Genomic DNA, 19,338 nt, shown 5'->3' on the forward strand with positions numbered 1-19,338 from the left:
TATATTAACGCTCCAATTTTAGCTATACTTCAATCATTTATTTAATTAATAGCCTATAATATATGATAAATAAAGATTTTTACTGATTTATTAAATCGAGTTTTGGTTGTTAATATCTGAAAATATATTTTTTTAAAATCTATTAGTTTGAAATTTTCAAAACTAAACCATATATATATAATTTATGAAACTTTCTTCTTTAAAACTAATATTTTTTATTAATATTTTTTATTTTTTTATTATTACAATTTATTATCTAGATATATCATATAAAACATTATTAAAGATGATATTACTTTTTATAACATCTGTAATATGAATAGTTAATATAATACTATTATTTAAATTGCTAGATTGTCTAATTTTTCATTTTATTATTAAAATTTCATAAACAATTAATTATATATAAATTTAGAGTATAATACATATTAATAATAATAAAATTTTAGGTATTCTCAAATACATGTAATATACCTTTTACTAAAATGTTATGTTATTTATTTATATAATATACCAATAATAATTATTATTATGACACTTAATAGAGCATAAAATAAGTGTATATTGTTACTGTATATTAAGTATTACAGTATATGTATATTTTATAGTTTATAAATCTAATTTAAACAATTTGTCTATTAAGACATTACACAAATATACATTAGATTAAAAATTATAAATATATTAATATTTTCTGCCTTTAAAATGTTGCATAACATCATATCCACCAATAAATCTAAAGATGACATCAAATACTGAAATCGGAAGTAAGGCTTTTAAAATAAAGATTAAATTTAAATGATTGGGTACAACAATCATCTCTTTATTAGAGAGAACGGCATCCATAGCCTGTTCGGCCACACAATTGGGATCAAGTATTGTGATTTGGTTGGTTGGTCTGACACCCGAAACTAGTGGTGTATCGAAAAATGTTGGACAAACAATGGTGGTCTTGATTTGGTTGTTATCGCGCTTTAATAGCTCATACCTAAGACTTTCAGTGAGTCCAATAACAGCAAATTTTGAGGAACAGTAGTCGCTTTGCTTGACTACACCAGACAAACCTGAAATCGATACTATGTTAACAATATGTCCCCTGTTTTTGGTTAACATATTTGGCAAAAATGATTTGATTGTCCAGAAGTTGCTGATGGCGTTAACATTGAATGTATTGATAATATTTTGATCATTCAATTCAAGAAAAGTCTTGCCGTAGAGAACTCCCGCATTGTTGACCAAAATTGAAATAAAACCGAAATCTTCATTGATTTTATCGGATGTTTTATAGACAACTTGTCTGTCGGCTAAATCGCAAACATAATCTTTAATATTAACTTTATATTGTTTTTCAATTAACTGTTTTGTGTCTCTCAAATCTGAACTATTAATGTCTATAAGCGCCAGATTTGCTCCATATTTAGCAAACTGTAGAGCCAATAGGCGACCTAACCCACCACCAGCACCAGTGATGACCACATTTTCGCCAATTATTGACTTATATCTTAGGCTTTTTGGTATATATTTGATGATATCATAGCGAAAACACACAAATAAAAGCACTAAAATTAATGTTAAGATTAAAGTTAACATTTTTACAATTAGAAATTTACTTCAAAATACATGTATTTAAAAGTTTGATTAAAATTATATACTTTATAAAAATTAAAACATCAAACTAGCGATCAAACTGCTAATAAATTAAGTGATACTTTATGCTAAAACATGATATTTTATAATAAATGCGAACCTTGACATATGTGTGCAAACAAATGATATATTAAAAACAGTAACAAAATAGGCGGCAATGGTTTTTGAAGAATAGCTATTGTAGTTATATGAATGAAACTAAATAAATATATTTATAAAATATAAATATATATAAATAAGTATATTACAATAGATTTTTGGAATATTTACAAATTTATAACAAATTAATATGTATTAAGTCAACCAAAGTACTCATATCTACTTATTTATAGTTTGAAATATCAACAAAAAACATTTTTAATGTAATATTACTAAAAATACCAAAAAATTATCCAATTATTTTAAACTAATATAATTTGAACTAAAGATAATCTAAATATTGTTTATATGCTTTATTATATATTATTCTAATTATTCTATTAAATTATAGTTAAAAATTAAATTTTAATTAAGTTCTATTATAGAGAAAAGTTATTACATTAAAAAAACCTATTTTGTTATTTTTTATATTTATTATATTTCTAATTGATTATAGATATTAATATTATTTTTGTATGCATAGCATTGCATACGATATATCACAAGTTTTTTATGACTAAAAATAATTTATTATTAACTATAATAAATTTGTGACATATGTTATCATGCTTGTTTTTAAACTAATGATCCTTGAACAATTTCACAATAATTTGTATACAAATATGGTAAACAAATATTTATTTTATTCATTTATTAAAATATCATTAATTTTTGTGATGTTATGAATATTACTACTACTATAATAAATTAAGAGATATAGTGACCAATGATATTAAAATTTTTAAAAACATAATGAGTTCATACATTATACATAAGTTTATCTACAAAAATATTRTTTATTTAGTATATTACACATAATTTAAAAATTTATAAAATCAATTATTATTAATTTTATTGCAAAAATAAACATTCAGATTTTAAACTCAAAAAACTTTTCACGAACTCATGAAATGAGTACATATTATTAATATATGTATTCTATAAGTCTGTCTGTCTGTCCCACATAGGTCAGTGGTTCGAATCCAGGCTCTGCTACAAATTTTTTTTTTGATTTTTTAAGTTAAGGAGTTCGTATGGAAATGCTTTTGAAGCATTCTCAACTGGTTATATATGATTTTTATCGTAAAATAGTTTAATAGATTTAATTATATTATAAGTACTGTACAATGTATATTAATATTTATTATTAACTTTAATATAAATAGTAGTTAAGGATAATTACTTATAAACATTAGTAATTTTCAAAAAAAGAAAAGAAATACATTATTAGTTTGAATTTCAAGCATATTTTATTATAATTTAATAATTTTTTTGTTTTTGTTTATAAAATACAATTTAAAATAATTTATACAAATATATTAATTTACAAAAAGACATTTTAAAATTTATAATCAAAACAATTAATGTTATTATAATATAATTATTATTATAATAATAAAAATAACAGATTTTTGAAACCAGACATTTGTAAAGACTTGGTCTCCACTTAACGACCGATTCCTTTACCAGCCTTTGCGACGCCCTTTTTGGCCGCAAATTTAACTCCAGCGGCGCCTCCTTTCTTGGCGACTGCTTTGCCGGCAGCAAACCCTTTCTTGACCCCCTTGGCTCCTCCCGCTGCTGCCGCTCCCTTCTTTCCGGCTGTTAATTGCAATTATAATAAATATATTTAATTTTCTTATTAAAAATTATGATATTTACAAACCTTTAGCTCCCTTTTTGAAACCTGCGAGACCTGCGGCTCCAAATTTGCCGCCCTTTTTGCCTATAAATCAATTATTTTTTGTTAGTTTACTTAAAATAAACAATAATTGCCGTGTTTTACCTGCAGCACCAGCAGCGCCTCCGGCAGCAAATTTACCGCCAACTTTACCGAACTTGAATCCCTGAGCCATACCGAACTTTTTGACGGCACCAAACTTTTTGTTATACCCGGCGGCACCCATTTTACCGAATGCACCCTTTTTGCCAAACTTTTTGAATTTTTTACCGGCAGCTCCAAAGGCACCACCCTTTTTTCCTTTTTTAATTCCTGCAGCTCCGGCAGCTTTACCCGCAGCAAATGCTCCCTTTTTAAATCCTTTGGCACCGGCAGCTACACCGGCTTTCTTGCCCGCTTTAGCTGCAGCCGCGCCTCCCTTTTTTCCGGCCGCTTTAGCCACTGCCGCGCCTGCCTTTCCACCGGCGACCATCTTTGTCTCGGCCACAGAAAGATCAGAAGCCGCCGATTCCAAGTCACTGTCATTTGATATATCAATAAAGTTATTGTTTTTCGATGAATTTGCATTAATCACAACCAACAGACAGGAGAGCAAACAAATCTATTAAATATAAAATCAGACTTTATATATATATACAGATATTTGATCACAAAATACAAAGCATTTTATCAAATTGTATTTAACATAAACTAATGGTTAGAAAAAAGTGAGAAAAATTTATATTTCTTACAAATTTGAACCACATTTTGATAATATTTTAAAATTTAATTTTTTAGAAATTGTTGAATTGTTTACAATTGTAAATCAAAACTTTGAATGATTTTGAAAGTTTTCAGTCAAAGTATTTATACAAAAAACTTTTAAATAACAAAAACGACAAAATGCGACAAAATTTAATTGATTTTCATTTTACGATTTTATGTGCATATTTAACCTTTAATTTGAATGCCAACAAAATATCTTAAGCGGAAATACTCTTTTCAGTCCATTTTTCAATATTTTATGCAAAAGATTAGCCAAAATAACGCCAATATATATATATATATTATTGTTTGTTAATTCAATTGTTTTATTAGATTTAATATTAATAATTAATTTAAATAATATTTAACTAAAATCTTTTAACAAAAAAAATKAATCTATAAATAATCTGCATATATACAGTACATATATATATATATATATATATATATATATATTCAATTGCAATTCAATACAATATACTGTATAATACAATCTGTATTGTTTAAATATATTCAATAAAAAATTAGTGTCATTAACAGTTAAATTGCTATTTAATTATTCAGGAAATTAGCATATATTTTGCAAATATTTCTACAATTTAATAATATATCATTTTTTTATTAAAAAATAAATATTTAAATGCTTTTAAATAAATAAAAAAATATATGAATTTAGACAAAAACTGAAAATATACTGACCTTTAATATCTATTTGTTTGCCTAACGATAAGCTTTATTTACTGTATAATAAATGCACCCAAACATAAAGTCTTCAAAAATTAATTTTATTATTTATGTTAACTATTTAAATCTTAAAAATCTTTTAGTGTAACTTAATTTTAATTAAATGATATTGAATAAAAATACAGTATAATAGTGTAATATTGTGAATTATGTTATTACTATATATGATACCCAATATCCTATTATTATCTTATCATCTATAAATGTTTCAAAATATTCAAAATGCAGCAAAACTCTTAATTAATAATAACTAAATCTCATTAAAATATGCTATTATTAAAAATCATACTTTGATTAAACTGTATTAAACTATAGAAATTATATGCCACATATTGTATTTCATATAACGGAATTGATTATTTTATTTTTGTTTAAAAAATCAACAAAACCATATGATGCTAAAAGTTTTAATTATTTTAATTTTGTCGCAAAACATAAATAAAGAAATTTGTAGCTTTTAAATTATTTTTATATTTTGTAAATAAAATTTTAAAATATTCCTATTATATATTAATATATATATATATTATATGCAATTATTTTGAGTATATGCATAAAATCAATTATAATTTTTTTTTTATATAATCTGCATTATTTTATTTATTTAATATTTAATCTTAAGATTTATTTCCTTTCATTCAATGTGTTTTGTAGTGGAAAATAAAAAAGTGTTAAATAATTATATTTTATATAAAGCAATAACCCATACATTTTATATACAGTATATTGTGTTATATATTGCATAACAGTTATTTGAAGCATTTTTCGACATTTCTGAGGCTTTTGTTTTGTTTTTATATTTTTAAAGGAAACTATAATTAAGTCAAAATTGAATTCGTTGTCAAATTCAATGATAACATGTATTTACTGGAAATAATTTTAGATTAAATATATTGTTTCATTAAATTATGTTTTTTAAAATCAATTGTTTAATAAAATGTTTTAGTTTAAAATACAAAAACTTAGCTACAATGTAAAATATACTTTTTATTTTACCATATAAATTATTTAGTATACTTATATCATATAAGTTATATGGCACAATTTATACTGAAATATACAATAATACAATAATTTATTATTTTAAAGATATTATTCAAAATGACATATAAAAACATTTGCACATATAGTATAATTAATTTTTTTATTATAATCACTTTATTTATTCATTAACTTAAGTATAAATGATTTAAACTGCTAAATATTTACTTTTTAAATTTAGTTATAATTTATATATGACACAAAATTATGATTTAAAAATAAAATAAGATTTTAGTTAAACATATAATATATGAATGTGTAAGCCTTATACTGTACTGTAAGTTATATGTGTTATATGTATTAACTCGACGATGATTTATATAATTCATAATAAAATCCTTTTTTATCGATGAGTTCCTCATGACGTCCCTCTTCAACGTTAACTCCTCTCTGAATGACAACAATTTTGTTTGCATTTTGAATAGTTGTCAGTCTGTGTGCAATCACTAGACATGTCCTTCCTTTTGATGCCTCATCTAACGCATCCTGAACTACCTATTGATTAATTTAATTATTAATTATATAAAATATAAATGAAAATAATGTTTAAAAATGTATACCTTTTCAGATGCCGTATCCAAAGCAGAAGTCGCCTCATCTAATAGTAATATCTGTGGATTTCTTACAAGTGCTCTGGCGATAGCTATCCTTTGTTTTTGACCGCCGGACAGTTGGGTGCCTTTATTACCGACATTAGTGTCATAACCATTGGGTAAACATTTAATAAAGTTATGAATATTAGCCTTTTGTGCGGCCAAAACAATCTCATCCATTGTAACCGTTCGTGAATTATCTCCATAAGCTATGTTCTCTTTAATACTATAACTAAATAGATTGGGCTCTTGTGATACCAGTGCCATTTGGGAGCGCATCCACTTTGTGTCCAAATTATTGATATTTTTTCCATCCAAAAACTATAATAAATATTGTGTAAAAAATAATTTTATAAAAACTATAAACAAATAATCAGATTGAATAACAAACAATTTTGCCCCTGGTCATATCGTAAAATTTTTCAATCAATTGTATTGTTGTTGATTTGCCGCAACCGCTGGAACCGACTAAAGCTACGGTCTCTCCTTTGTGTACTTTAAATGATAATCCATTTAAAATTTGTGCCTCAGGTCTGTTGGGATAATTGAAATTACATCCCCTGAATGTTATATTTCCGTCACATTTATCGGGTCTTTCGGTAACCAATTGTTTRTCAGTAATACTAATAGGCTTTCTATCAATGAGTCTGAATATGTTGGCTGCGGCCACCTTTGCCTTCTGATAGTCCGAAGCAAACACTGAGCTCTGTCCTACTGATTGGGCGCCGTATAACAAAGTTTCAATTACACTATCAAAAACAAACTCATATATTATTATAAAATATTTTATATAAAAAATAATTACAATTTATAACATACATAAAGTAATCGCCGGCAGAAATCTGATTTTTACTGCTCAATATTCCTCCGTATATGAAGACAATAGCATACGATAATAATAATACACTCAAAGCATTTGCTAATAGAAATCCTTTTACATAATATTTCTTTGTAGAGATTCTGTTAAATATTAATTAATTATTAATCAATATTTTATTTAAAAATAACTCTAACCTAAGTTTGTTTTCAAGAATTTCGATAAATTTATTGAAAAAATATTTTTCTTGATGTAGTGAAGCAACGGTACGCATACTGGCGATGGCTTCCAGTGCTACCTTCGATGACTTTTCATTGGCTTCTTTGCTGCTTTTCATTTCAAGATTGTCTACACCGGCTGCCAAACCGGCGGCGATCACAATAAATGGTATAAATACTGACGTAACTAAACTAAGTTTCCAATTGATGACATAAGCGACGACCGCCGAAGTCACAAATGTGGTAAACGCCTGACACATAATTGCCATCCGAGAACCCGATGCCTATTATTAACAAAATGCTGTCAAACCTATTGTTTTTTTATTAGTCACTTGACTTACTCCTTGAACATTAGCTGCATCTGATGATAGTCGTGAACAGAGAGCACCGGTACTATTTTCCATCCGATCAAACCAACCGATCTCTTGTCGGACAATGGCTTCAAATGCCATTTTTCTTAATCTCATTGTTAGTCTTTCGGCTGCAATGCCTAACATTGTTATCTATTAAATAAACAAATAACTAAAACTAATACATACTGTAATAATAAATTACTAAATGTTTGACAGACCTGACTAACAGAAACAATGCCAACACCAACAGCAATGCCTACATAGTAGAGGGCATAAGTGATAGATGTTTYCCAAATAATGTCTTTGTCATCAGTTTCAGAAAAAATCGCAACAAGTTTWCCGAAGAGGAATGAATATAATGGAACTACTAATCCATARAGAAAAGCACAAAATAGTCCACAAATGAGATAATATTTATCTATTGCTAACATTTTCAATAGTCTTGATTGAGAAAATTCTTTAAGTACTTCATCTTCAGAGACATTTTCATCAATTTTTACTTCACTATTAATACCAGAAGTAGCGGAACTGCTTAATGCACTCATTGCACGATAAGACATAGGATCGAGATCTATGTCATCGTAATTGTCTTCAATATTTACATATTCTCTGTTGGCTTTACTATTCATTTGTTGAGCTAATACTAAGTTAAAGTATTGTCCCTTTTTTACCATCAATTCTTTATGTGTTCCCATTTCAACTACCTGTCCCCTATCAATATATATAATTCTATCTGAATTAATGATTGTCGACAATCTATGTGCCACTATTATGGTTGTCCTTCCTTGAGCAGCCCTGTCCAGTGCTGTTTGTACTAATGCTTCCGATTGTAGATCCAGAGCAGAGGTAGCCTCGTCTAACAATAATATCTTTGGCTTATTAATTAAGGCCCGAGCGATAGCTATCCTCTGTTTTTGTCCTCCAGATAACTGCGCTCCTCTATCACCGACATAAGTGTTATAATTAAGAGGTAATCTACTAATAAAATCGTGAGCATTGGCCTCTTTGGCAGACAATTCAATATCCGTTTGATTAATATTTGCATTATGAGAGCCTAAACTTATATTTTCAACAATACTGGTATCAAAAAGCACCGGTTCCTGACCTACAACACCAATTTGCTGTCTAAGCCAACCCAGATTCAAATCTTTAATGTCATGTCCGTCTATAAGTACACTACCAGATAATGGATCATAAAATCGTTGAATCAATTGAATTAATGTTGATTTTCCGCAACCCGACGGACCAACCAGTGCTACAGTTTCTCCAGATTTTATTTGAAGATTAAATGACTCTAATATTTTAACTTCAGGTCTCATTGGATAACTAAAACTTATGTCTTTAAATTGAATATTTGCTGTAAATTTTTCTGGTCTTTTGCCCGCTTTAGATGAGATATCGATTTGTGGTTTTCTTTCAATGATGTCAAACACAACAGATGCCGTTCCCCGGGCCATATTTATGGCCTCAAAATGAGGAGCAGCCGCACCTTCAAAAAATAAAATAATTTAAGCAATAATAAATTATATATTGATTACATTAAAATAAAAATAAATAATTACCAATATTATATCCGGCACTTAATACCGACCAAAATATGATAGTAATGGTTCCTATAGTATAATCATTATTATTTGCTTCTTGAGATTCAATAATTAGTTTGACGCCAAACCATATTCCTAATGCCATTCCCAGGTATAGACAGGCATACAAAACCCCATTCCCTAAACCAGTTATAAAATTTCTTTTGATACCACTTTTCATCGCTGGTATCAAATGTTTCTCATATCTGTTGACTTCTTTTGTTTCGCCACCAAATGCATAGACAGTTCTTACAGCAGATATAACTTCTTCGGCGACATTTCCAGCAGAAGCGTATGACTCCATTTCCTTTCTGGCAAAGTTTGCCTGAACCTACATATTATCAAACAAATCATTTTAAATAATTATATTGTTTTAAATATAAATTGWTAAAAATATCAAACTTTATTCATAATATAAGTGCCGGCTGCAGTAAAAGGTGCAATTGCTAATACRACCAGGGTTAATTTTCATCCATAAATAAATGCAATAATTAAATTGATAAAAACCGCACCGATTGAGTATATGGCGAGACCTAACTTCTCATTTAGGCCGTCTTCAACTCGTTTGAGATCACTATTCAAATTTAAAACAATTTTTTAAATACATTGTTAAATACATTTATTTTTATTATTTTTATAAAATATAGTTTACGCCGAAAGTCTTGATGCAAAATCACCGGCCGATGACTTAGAGTCAAACCATGCAATCTCTTGCTTAAGAACTGACTCAAAATATTTAATTTTAATGGTATGGATCTGATTCAATGCAGACAATGGAAAGAAAGTCATCATTAGATAGTTAGCAGCAGTTATGACAATCCAAGCGACAAATTGGACACCACTTATCCAATATATTTTAGTCATGAATTCATTGGTTAACTCATCGTTAACTAAATGATCTCTTTTTGCTTTATCATAATCAGTAAAAGCATCGACAATAGAGCCGAAGAGTACATTCAATGCGGGCCACGAAAAACTGGCAAATGTGGCACCGATAACACCGATTGTAATGTATAGTTTGTCACGGAGTTTGGCGTATTTGAACTATTTATTTATCAATTTGTTTAATAAATTAGATATAAAAATARGATTTAATAAAATTTTTATAATTAATTAATATTAATTGAGTTATTATTAGGTTTCAATGCTTACCAATTGAAAAAATGAAACGGGAGGGCATTTATGACCAACATTGGCTTCAGTATCCGATTTTTTAGATTTTTTACTAAAAATTTATTAATTACAAATTTAATTAAATTTAATAAAATAATTTTATATTTTAATAACTATTTACTTATTTGTCATATTTTAAAACTAGTTTAATATTGAATAGTATCTAACTATAATAATGTGATCACTATATTAAATGCCATTTAACAAGTTTAAAATATTTTTAATTTACTAAATATTTTTTAATTTACAGTATTATTAAAAATAATCACAAAATAGTATTTATAATATAAAATTCAACATATTTATAGCAACGCACATAATACAATTTTTATAGTGTCTATAATTATCTATATTGTGGTTATAAAATAGTATTATTAATTAATTAAATTAATAATTAACAACTTTTCTATATTAATACATTGACCAAAGTGCATTAATTTTTATTAGTTTTAATTTATATTTATTATTTTGGTAATAATTTGCCTTATATTACGTTTAGGTAACAATTTTTATACTATTGCTATAATATTGTAGCAATATTAAACAGTTAAAAATGTTAAAATAATATTAGAGTTATGATTACAAATTACTATACTGAATAAATTAAAAACAATAAATTATCTATTAAGAATAACTTTAAAATATATAAATCACTTTTAAATAAGTTACTAAAACTAAATAACTTGTTTTCAAAATTTAGATTTTGAGATATTTAGAAAAAAAATTATATATATATATATATATTTTATACTATTATATCTTAAATAATTTTATAATATAATACTACCAACAAATAAAAATCACGTTTTTATTATCTCTAAATCTAAATAAGCTAGTTTATTAGTATTACAAAACATTAATAAGTAAATAATATTGTTTAAAAATCTACTTTAACAGCAATGTATTAATAGAATACGCAAACTTTTATTTATATAATTATGCTGTTTATAAAATTTTAATAAATTTATATTAATACACAATTTTTAAGTTATGTTTCCATATTTTAGGATAAAAATGAGTTACACAAACATATTTATGTTTTATCAAAAATGTTAATTTAAAAAATAATTAGATTTTTCCAAAAGTTTACAGTGTAATAACTTTACACCACAAAAAAATTCGTTATATTTTGAAAATAATTTTATATCATTTTATTAATATATTTCATATAAAAATATTAAAACACTTATGATAATATAGCTTAACACATATAAGTTATGTTTTGTTTTTAGCTATAATTTATTAAACAATATAATTTTGAGTATCTTAAACTAATGTAATACAACATAAAATTTGATCAACTAGATATTTTAAAAAATAAATATTTTTTTATCTTAATCATACACATACAGTATAAATAAATGTAGATGCTTATAATTAAATAGATAAATTCTGGTATATACAGTACTTATCATATTATGTACTATCCTTGTATAATATGACTACAATAAAAATTTTAAGTTTATCATATTATAAAAATAATTAGGCTTGTTTATATATATATATATATATATATATATATATATATGTGTGTGTGTGTGTGTGTGTGTGTGAGAGAGAGAGAGAGAGAGAGAGAGAGAGAGAGAAGTAAATGGAAAAGTAAACTTAAATTATAAAATTGGTTAATATATTAAGTATTTAAATAAATTTAAATCTAGTAAAACAACATTATGAATGAAATTTTACTATAAAGTTATTTTTGCGTTTTTAATTTCTTAATCAAATTAGTTGTCCTATTTGTAACTATTTAAATTACAATAAAGAGTATAATTAAAAAATTATAAATATGATACGGTATAATTGATACCATATAATAGAAAATAATGTGTAATATAAAATTAGATTACAACTGGTATATAATATGAGATGCAATTTAAAATACTATATTATTCTTTAATATATTAAATAAATAYTTTGTAAGCCTAATAATAAATCTAATCAAATAATTAATATTTTCATATGGTTTTCATGTTATAATAATCAATTTTAGTAATTTGGTCAATTATTTAATTTAATTAGTAAATTATTATAATGTTTGGCATTTAATTATTTTCATTAATTTCATATAAGATAAAAATCAACAACAATTTTATTTACTGATATTTTTAGAGAAAGAGAGAGAGAGAGAGAGAGAGAGAGAGAGAGAGAGAGAGAGAGAGTTTGTCTGTCATTAAAATAATACAAAATAATTCACTTTAAAGTGGTTTATAAAGTGACGTCATTAAAATTGTTATCATATTAAACGATAATTATCTTACGTAAGCCTTTAATGATAGGTTTCTATATCTCAAAAACATGTCATTTAATATCAATGTTTTTCTCATTAATGATAGTATTTTTATATACAAACAAATACTTTATAAAATTATGTAAACATTTAATTAGTTTCCGGTTGTTTTATTAATGAAATAAAAATAATAAAATAATAATGGTCTGCAACATTTTGTTTAACGATTTAATTTGAATCAATATTTATTTTTAATGTCAATTTATATTTAAATTTTTATATATTTATGTTATTCGTAAAATTCACACTTAAATAATTATAATATTACAATTGTGTTTACAAAAATATAACAAAAACAAATTTTTTATAATTTATGGGGTCCATATTATGGGCTATGGCTACAAAAATTATATTTAATCATTAATAACAAAGTAAAAACTTATTGAAATTTTAAAAATATATTTTTAATTTATAAAAATAAAGTACTATTTTATTATATATATATTAAATCATTACAGTTTTTATAAATATTTTATGTTAATTTTAAATTCTAATATTATTTATATGTCTAAAACTATTATTATTATTAAAAATAAGGTTTAAGTTTAAAGTTAAACTTTATATTTTTAAGGATTTTCAAAGAAAAATAAATAAATAATGTTTTAAAGAGAATTACTTACAAAAAATTAATCCTTTTTAAGTGCTTTACATGTCTTATAGTTTTTATAGTTATCAATGGTTTAACTTTATCTATACATTTTGTCTCAATAAGTGATTCACATTCACATATCGATATTTCACTGTATTTTTTCAACATTTGTTTTTATATTAAAACTTAGTTTAGTTTAATTATATTACAATTCATATTATAATTGTTTAAAGTATTTTTATAATATAAACATTTACTTAAAATAATATAAAATATCTCAGATGTCTTATGTCTATAGACTATAGCATTTCAATAATGTCTTGAAATATGAGAATATATCAAATATGTGTTGTATTATATGCTTAATAAAAATATAACAATAGGCTATCAAATTATTTATCATTTCTATTAATTGTCAATGAATTGCATTAATATTAAAATAATTATTAATAGTTCTGTATATTCTAAATATTGTAAAATTTATACTATTTTTGTATAAACATTGTAATGACTTTTAACAGTTTTCCTTTTATTAATAAGTGATACCAAAATATTTTGACTAACTATATAACGAAAAAATAAGGTATTGGGGATTAGTATAAATATTTTTATATCTTTATGAACAGATAAAATGGCGGCCAAAGTACAATAAATTTTAAATTTAAAGTTTAGAAATGAATAAATCATCAAATATTTGGAATATATAAGGAATTCGGATACAAAGTTTTATATCTTCATAAAATGGAGATTCAATTAATACTTTTTAAATTTAAGTTAAAACAAAGTATAATAATTTCTTTAAGTTATTTAATACCCTATATATGACTAAAGTTGAGTTTATTCTGTAATACCGTGTCATCTGATATCGCAATTTATAAAAAGTAAATTTTAAGTTAATATTTAATTTGAATTAGGAGTTCGTATGGAAATGCTTTCTAGCATTCTCAACTGGCTATTTATGAAATTAATAGTCAGTCTTATAGAGTTTATGTAATTTAATGGTGAAACTTAACTCTTTAAATAAATTGAATTAAATTAAATAACATTATTTTGCTTGCAATCAAGTTTTGGTAAAAATTTATTTATTTAAATTTATATTAAAGTAGTGATTTATTTTTATTATAAATTAAAAAATATAATGCTAATTAACGAAATTATGTTAATTAAAAAATTACTTAAATATAAATACATAAATAATATGTTATTTTTATTAAATTGATATATGAATTCCAGATTTTCATATACTATTGCAGAAAGTACTAGAAATGTATGGAAAGTATAATACCTTGAAGTGTAACACTCTTTAAAATAATACCTTGAAATTCAAGAAAATATAATTATATATAAATTGGTCTAAAATATAACGTGAGATTTAGTTAAAGGCATACATTAAATAATAGGATGTTATCAATAATTGTTGAAAAACTATCTTAATCTAAATATATTTTATATTTGTTTTCACTGATAAGGTGTCAGTTAAAAAAAATAAAATTAGTATTAATGCATTTAAATATCAAATTATTTTCAATAAATATTTTGATTTCATGATAAAAGATTCAGTGATGCAATAATAATGTTTATCGTAAACGTGTGTTCCGTCACTGCTTTGGAAAACAAGTTTTATTTTGATTCAAAACTTTTTTTCAAATATCTATTTTGTATATAAATTGGTTTTTAACTCTCAAACTTTCAAATTACTTCTCAACTTTCAATGTGATTATAATTATTTATTTTATAAATTATTGTCAAGTTTAATTATTATTATATATCAATATTTTTTTTTAATTTATACTTTACATAGTAATGTGATAAAATATTTTTAAAAGTATTTCTATACTAATAAATTAGTAAAATTGATAAATTATGCCATTATTAAATTCAAAAATTGTATCTCAAATATTGCCGACTGTGGTCAACAATAGCAACAAAGTGGACAAAAATTCTGTGATAACTATTGCCCATAAATTGCTTAAAAGTCCACTAAAAGAAACACCAATTAAAACTAATAACTCATTGACGGATCGGATTCCAGCTTATGGTCTGATATGTGCCGTACTATCAGTTATTTGTTGGTCTCTTAGCTCATTAATTGTCAAAATACTTACAAATCTTCATTCAATACAAATACTAGTCTTTAGGTTTGTTTTTTAAATTGATTTTATTACTTAATTTACTTAAATCTTAAATATTTGTTTTTATTTTAATAACAGATCAATATTTCAATTGGTATTTTACGGTACATGCATTGCAATAAAAAAATATCCATTATTTGGTGTGTATGGACACCGTATAGATCTGGTATTACGATCTCTATCGGGAACAGTAGCCCTTTCATCTATATTTATGGCGTACCGAATGATGCCTTTTTCAGACGCCTCAACCATTCATTTTTCATCGCCAGTCTTCGTCACTGTATTCGCATATTTTATACTTAAAGAAAAAGTATCTATACTTCAAGTGATAACTGGAGTTTTGACTTTAATTGGAGTCACAATAATATCAAAACCTCAGTTTCTGTTTGGATCTGAGTCTCAAGTGATACATATGTATCGACTCGAAGGGATAGGTCTGTCTGTATTGGCCTCAGTTAGCGCTGCCTTTGCTATAATTAATTTAAGAAAGTTGAAGACAACTCCAGCGGCTGTCGTTGTCTTTTGGTTTGCGTTTTCAATTATAATATGCGGATCAATAGGACTGGTAATACTTAATCAATTTGTTGTACCAACCAATCTGTGGTCGTGGACACTACTCATAGCTATTGGATTTTTGGGTATTGGCGACCAATACTTTTTAACAAAATCGTTACAATATGAAAGCGCTGGACCTGTTTCTGTTGCCAGAACTTTCAATATTGTACTCTCATTTATATGGGAGGCCACCATATTAGCCGAACCTATTGAGTGGACATCAGTTACCGGTGCTGTCATTATATCGACGTGTGTCGTAGCACTTGCTATAGTCAAATGGCAAACAGAAAAACCAGAGTTCTTCGAGAAGATATACAACTCAATGATATGTTGTTCAAAGCATTCAGCAAAAGATTTTCATGACGTGGATCAGCTCAAGACATATCCGCAATCTTTGCGTTCATCGACTAACAGTTTAAATGTGATTGCATTGAGTAACTCAACCAATTTAAATCATATTATAATTGTTTAATTGTATTATTTTTGTATATTTATACAATAGATGTTTATATTTATAAATTATTTATTTTATTCATTTTTGTCATTTATCTTAAGTTTTCACTTTTTCTAACGAAACCATTATTAAATACGTTTAAAAAGTTAAATAATTTATTTTATTGAATGCATAAAATTTAATACTGTACTACTATAATGTACTACTAATATCATAAAATAATGTATTGTAAAACAAAATTAAGACTTATTGTTAAAATATAAATCAATTTGTTGGGACTTCAGTTGATTTTATATACTATTCTTAATTTACAATCACATCAAATAAATAAAATAATATCTACATTAAATAGTTATCATTAATATAAATTATTATTATATTATTATTATACTTTATTATAGTTTATATTTTCTAAATGTTATTGTTGAAATTTATTTTCTAATATATTGTTTTAAGTCAACTGTAGGCTAACTAAAACACATCAAAAATACAAAGACAGCGATAAAATTCTAATTATAATTTTAATATAATAATTTTATAATTTATAAAGACAACTCAAATTGTTATTTAAATAATTAGCATAATTACATATTCATATCACACTGTAATATAAAATTTATAAAATTTCTTTGTGTGTGTGTGTGTGTGTCACTAAAAACATAATTTATAATTAAGATTTATTTGTAAATATAAAAAATTATTTATATGATAATTTCTTTATAAACAAAAAATTAAAGTCCAATTTTCTGATAATTATTGAGTATTCAATTATTATCATTTGTTAATATATCGGTAATATTTGAAATGAAAAATATGTATTGCATGCATCTCTAATGTTAATAATTGATAAATTAAATAAGCACATTTTATCATTATTATGCTATTGCTAGTTTTATTTGATAATTTATATTGATACAAAATAAATTAAAAAACATTTTTTAAACACAATATAAATTTAAATATAATTAAAATTAAAATAATATAATATAAATATTTATGTAAACAACTGACAAATTTGTGAACAGATTTATTGGTAACATTAGTAACTTTTTTTTATCATAAATCCTGTTTTTTATATTTTATAAACATTGTTATCATATTATTTAGCAATTGTTATTTACTAATAAGTAAGAAAAATCTTATTTATGAAATAATTCAATTTTAATAAATATTTATTTATGATTGTAATACTATTACTGTAAAATGAAATATTAAATTAGTTAATATTGCATTTGCTTTGGTATAAATAGTACCTAAAGTTTAACAAATCTAAATTTAATAATTATTTACTTTTTATTTGATAATAATATAATAATAATAATACCGTAATAATAGAAGAAAAATGCATAAATCTATTGTTATTTGTTATAACATTTAGTTTATATATTACTATTGGTGTGAAGTGTATATTAAATATATTTATTTTTTAATATTGTAATTAATTATTAATTAATAATTGTTTTTTATTAGACAATTGTAGTGCTGGTGGTCCTGAAATAGTATCAGCTGCCCGTTCCCAATATGGTGTTCCCTATTCATGGGGAGGTGGCAGTTGGAAAGGAAAGTCAACCGGTACAGGTATCGGTGCACACACTATAGGCTTCGATTGTTCCGGACTAACTCAGTATGCTGTCTATAAGGGCACCGGCAAAATCATCGCTCGTACCGTTGCCACACAATATACTGATATCAAATGCAAACGTGTAGCATATGGATCAAAACAATTGGGTGATCTTATATTTTATGGTAACCCTCCCTATAACGTGGGTATAGTATCCGATTCTAATACATTCATCAATGCATCCAAAACTGGTGATGTCGTTAAAGAGCAGACTATTTACTCGACAAACAGACAACCATATGTTCAGCGATGCTTTTGAACTGATTTTCAAATAAAACATTAATTGTAAAGATTTTTCCTTATATATTAAAATATAACAATAACCTATTATAATAAATATAAGTTATATCATATAACTAATAAAATATGTTACAGGTAAATTAATTTAGTACCATCATGTTATTTTAATAAAATTAAGGAGCCGATCTATCTTGTAAGCACCGTTTTTCATCATATTTAATATAATTTAACTTTTCTATGTACTTTTTTCTATTTAATATCTATAAAAAAATTTAAAAATGAACTATTGTTATACAATATAAACAAATATTATATTTATTGGACACACAGGCAATAAATGTAAGGGTTTGAGGTTTATTACTATGATATGTACCAGTTTTCGATACTTTATATATTTAACATTTTTGATAACAGATTTAAATATTTTGAGAAACTTGTTTTACGCGCTTTGTTTACTTATATTAAGATTGCTAACCCTTTAGCAATGATTGTAAAAATATTTTTTAATTAAATAAATGATATAATAATAATAATTAATACTATAACCAGTTTGCGAACGATCATTAAATTGAAAGTTACCGACTTTTGTAATTGTTGTCCAATCAATGAAATGGCATATTTTAAATGTGTTAACATTACAAACGGTTCAACAAATTTCATTAGTGGCAAAAATTACACGAAAAACTAATCAATTACAATGAGAAGAAATTTCACGCAAATTCCTATGG

The 19,338-nt window shown here is 24.8% G+C and overlaps 3 protein-coding genes and 1 pseudogene across 3 annotated transcripts; 1 reads left to right on the top strand and 3 right to left on the bottom strand.

Moving 5' to 3' along the window:
* Nucleotides 1-684: 684 nt before the first annotated feature.
* Nucleotides 685-1,687, bottom strand: LOC128963538 (epidermal retinol dehydrogenase 2-like). Its single transcript, XM_054310053.1, has one exon. It carries the CDS (start codon nt 1,588-1,590, stop codon nt 685-687), a length of 906 nt encoding a protein of 301 aa, XP_054166028.1. The 5' UTR covers nt 1,591-1,687.
* Nucleotides 1,688-3,232: 1,545 nt separating this feature from the next.
* On the bottom strand, nt 3,233-4,212 carry LOC128963539 (paraneoplastic antigen Ma6E-like). The gene is made up of 4 exons (XM_054310054.1): nt 4,198-4,212; nt 3,572-4,067; nt 3,452-3,511; nt 3,233-3,387 (listed from the first exon to the last, which is right to left on the bottom strand). Exons 1-4 carry the CDS (start codon nt 4,210-4,212, stop codon nt 3,233-3,235), a joined length of 726 nt encoding a protein of 241 aa, XP_054166029.1.
* A 2,065-nt stretch (nt 4,213-6,277) lies between these two features.
* Nucleotides 6,278-10,536, bottom strand: LOC128963775 (ATP-dependent translocase ABCB1-like; annotated as a pseudogene).
* Nucleotides 10,537-15,305: 4,769 nt separating this feature from the next.
* Nucleotides 15,306-18,629, top strand: LOC128963540 (solute carrier family 35 member G1-like). Its single transcript, XM_054310055.1, has 3 exons — nt 15,306-15,746; nt 15,819-16,729; nt 18,220-18,629. The coding sequence occupies exons 1-3, from the start codon at nt 15,472-15,474 to the stop codon at nt 18,627-18,629; spliced, it is 1,596 nt and encodes a 531-aa protein (XP_054166030.1). The 5' UTR covers nt 15,306-15,471.
* Nucleotides 18,630-19,338: the final 709 nt, after the last annotated feature.

The sequence above is a fragment of the Oppia nitens genome, unplaced genomic scaffold (genome assembly GCF_028296485.1).
Source record: "Oppia nitens isolate AA-2021 unplaced genomic scaffold, nextdenovo-longstitch-racon4-pilon3 scaffold7_pilon_pilon_pilon, whole genome shotgun sequence".
In the NCBI taxonomy this organism is placed as follows: Eukaryota; Metazoa; Arthropoda; class Arachnida; order Sarcoptiformes; family Oppiidae; genus Oppia; species Oppia nitens.

Coding starts and splice junctions, on each gene's coding strand:
- LOC128963538 (XM_054310053.1), bottom strand. CDS start 1,590: ATGTTAACTTTAATCTTAACATTAATTTTAGTGCTTTTATTTGTGTGT.
- LOC128963539 (XM_054310054.1), bottom strand. Junction 3,512..3,571: donor AGGCGCTGCTGGTGCTGCAG/GTAAAACACGGC, acceptor ATTGATTTATAG/GCAAAAAGGGCGGCAAATTT. Junction 3,388..3,451: donor TTTCAAAAAGGGAGCTAAAG/GTTTGTAAATAT, acceptor TGCAATTAACAG/CCGGAAAGAAGGGAGCGGCA.
- LOC128963540 (XM_054310055.1), top strand. CDS start 15,472: ATGCCATTATTAAATTCAAAAATTGTATCTCAAATATTGCCGACTGTG. Junction 15,747..15,818: donor ATACAAATACTAGTCTTTAG/GTTTGTTTTTTA, acceptor TTTTAATAACAG/ATCAATATTTCAATTGGTAT. Junction 16,730..18,219: donor TTTAAATGTGATTGCATTGA/GTAACTCAACCA, acceptor GTTTTTTATTAG/ACAATTGTAGTGCTGGTGGT.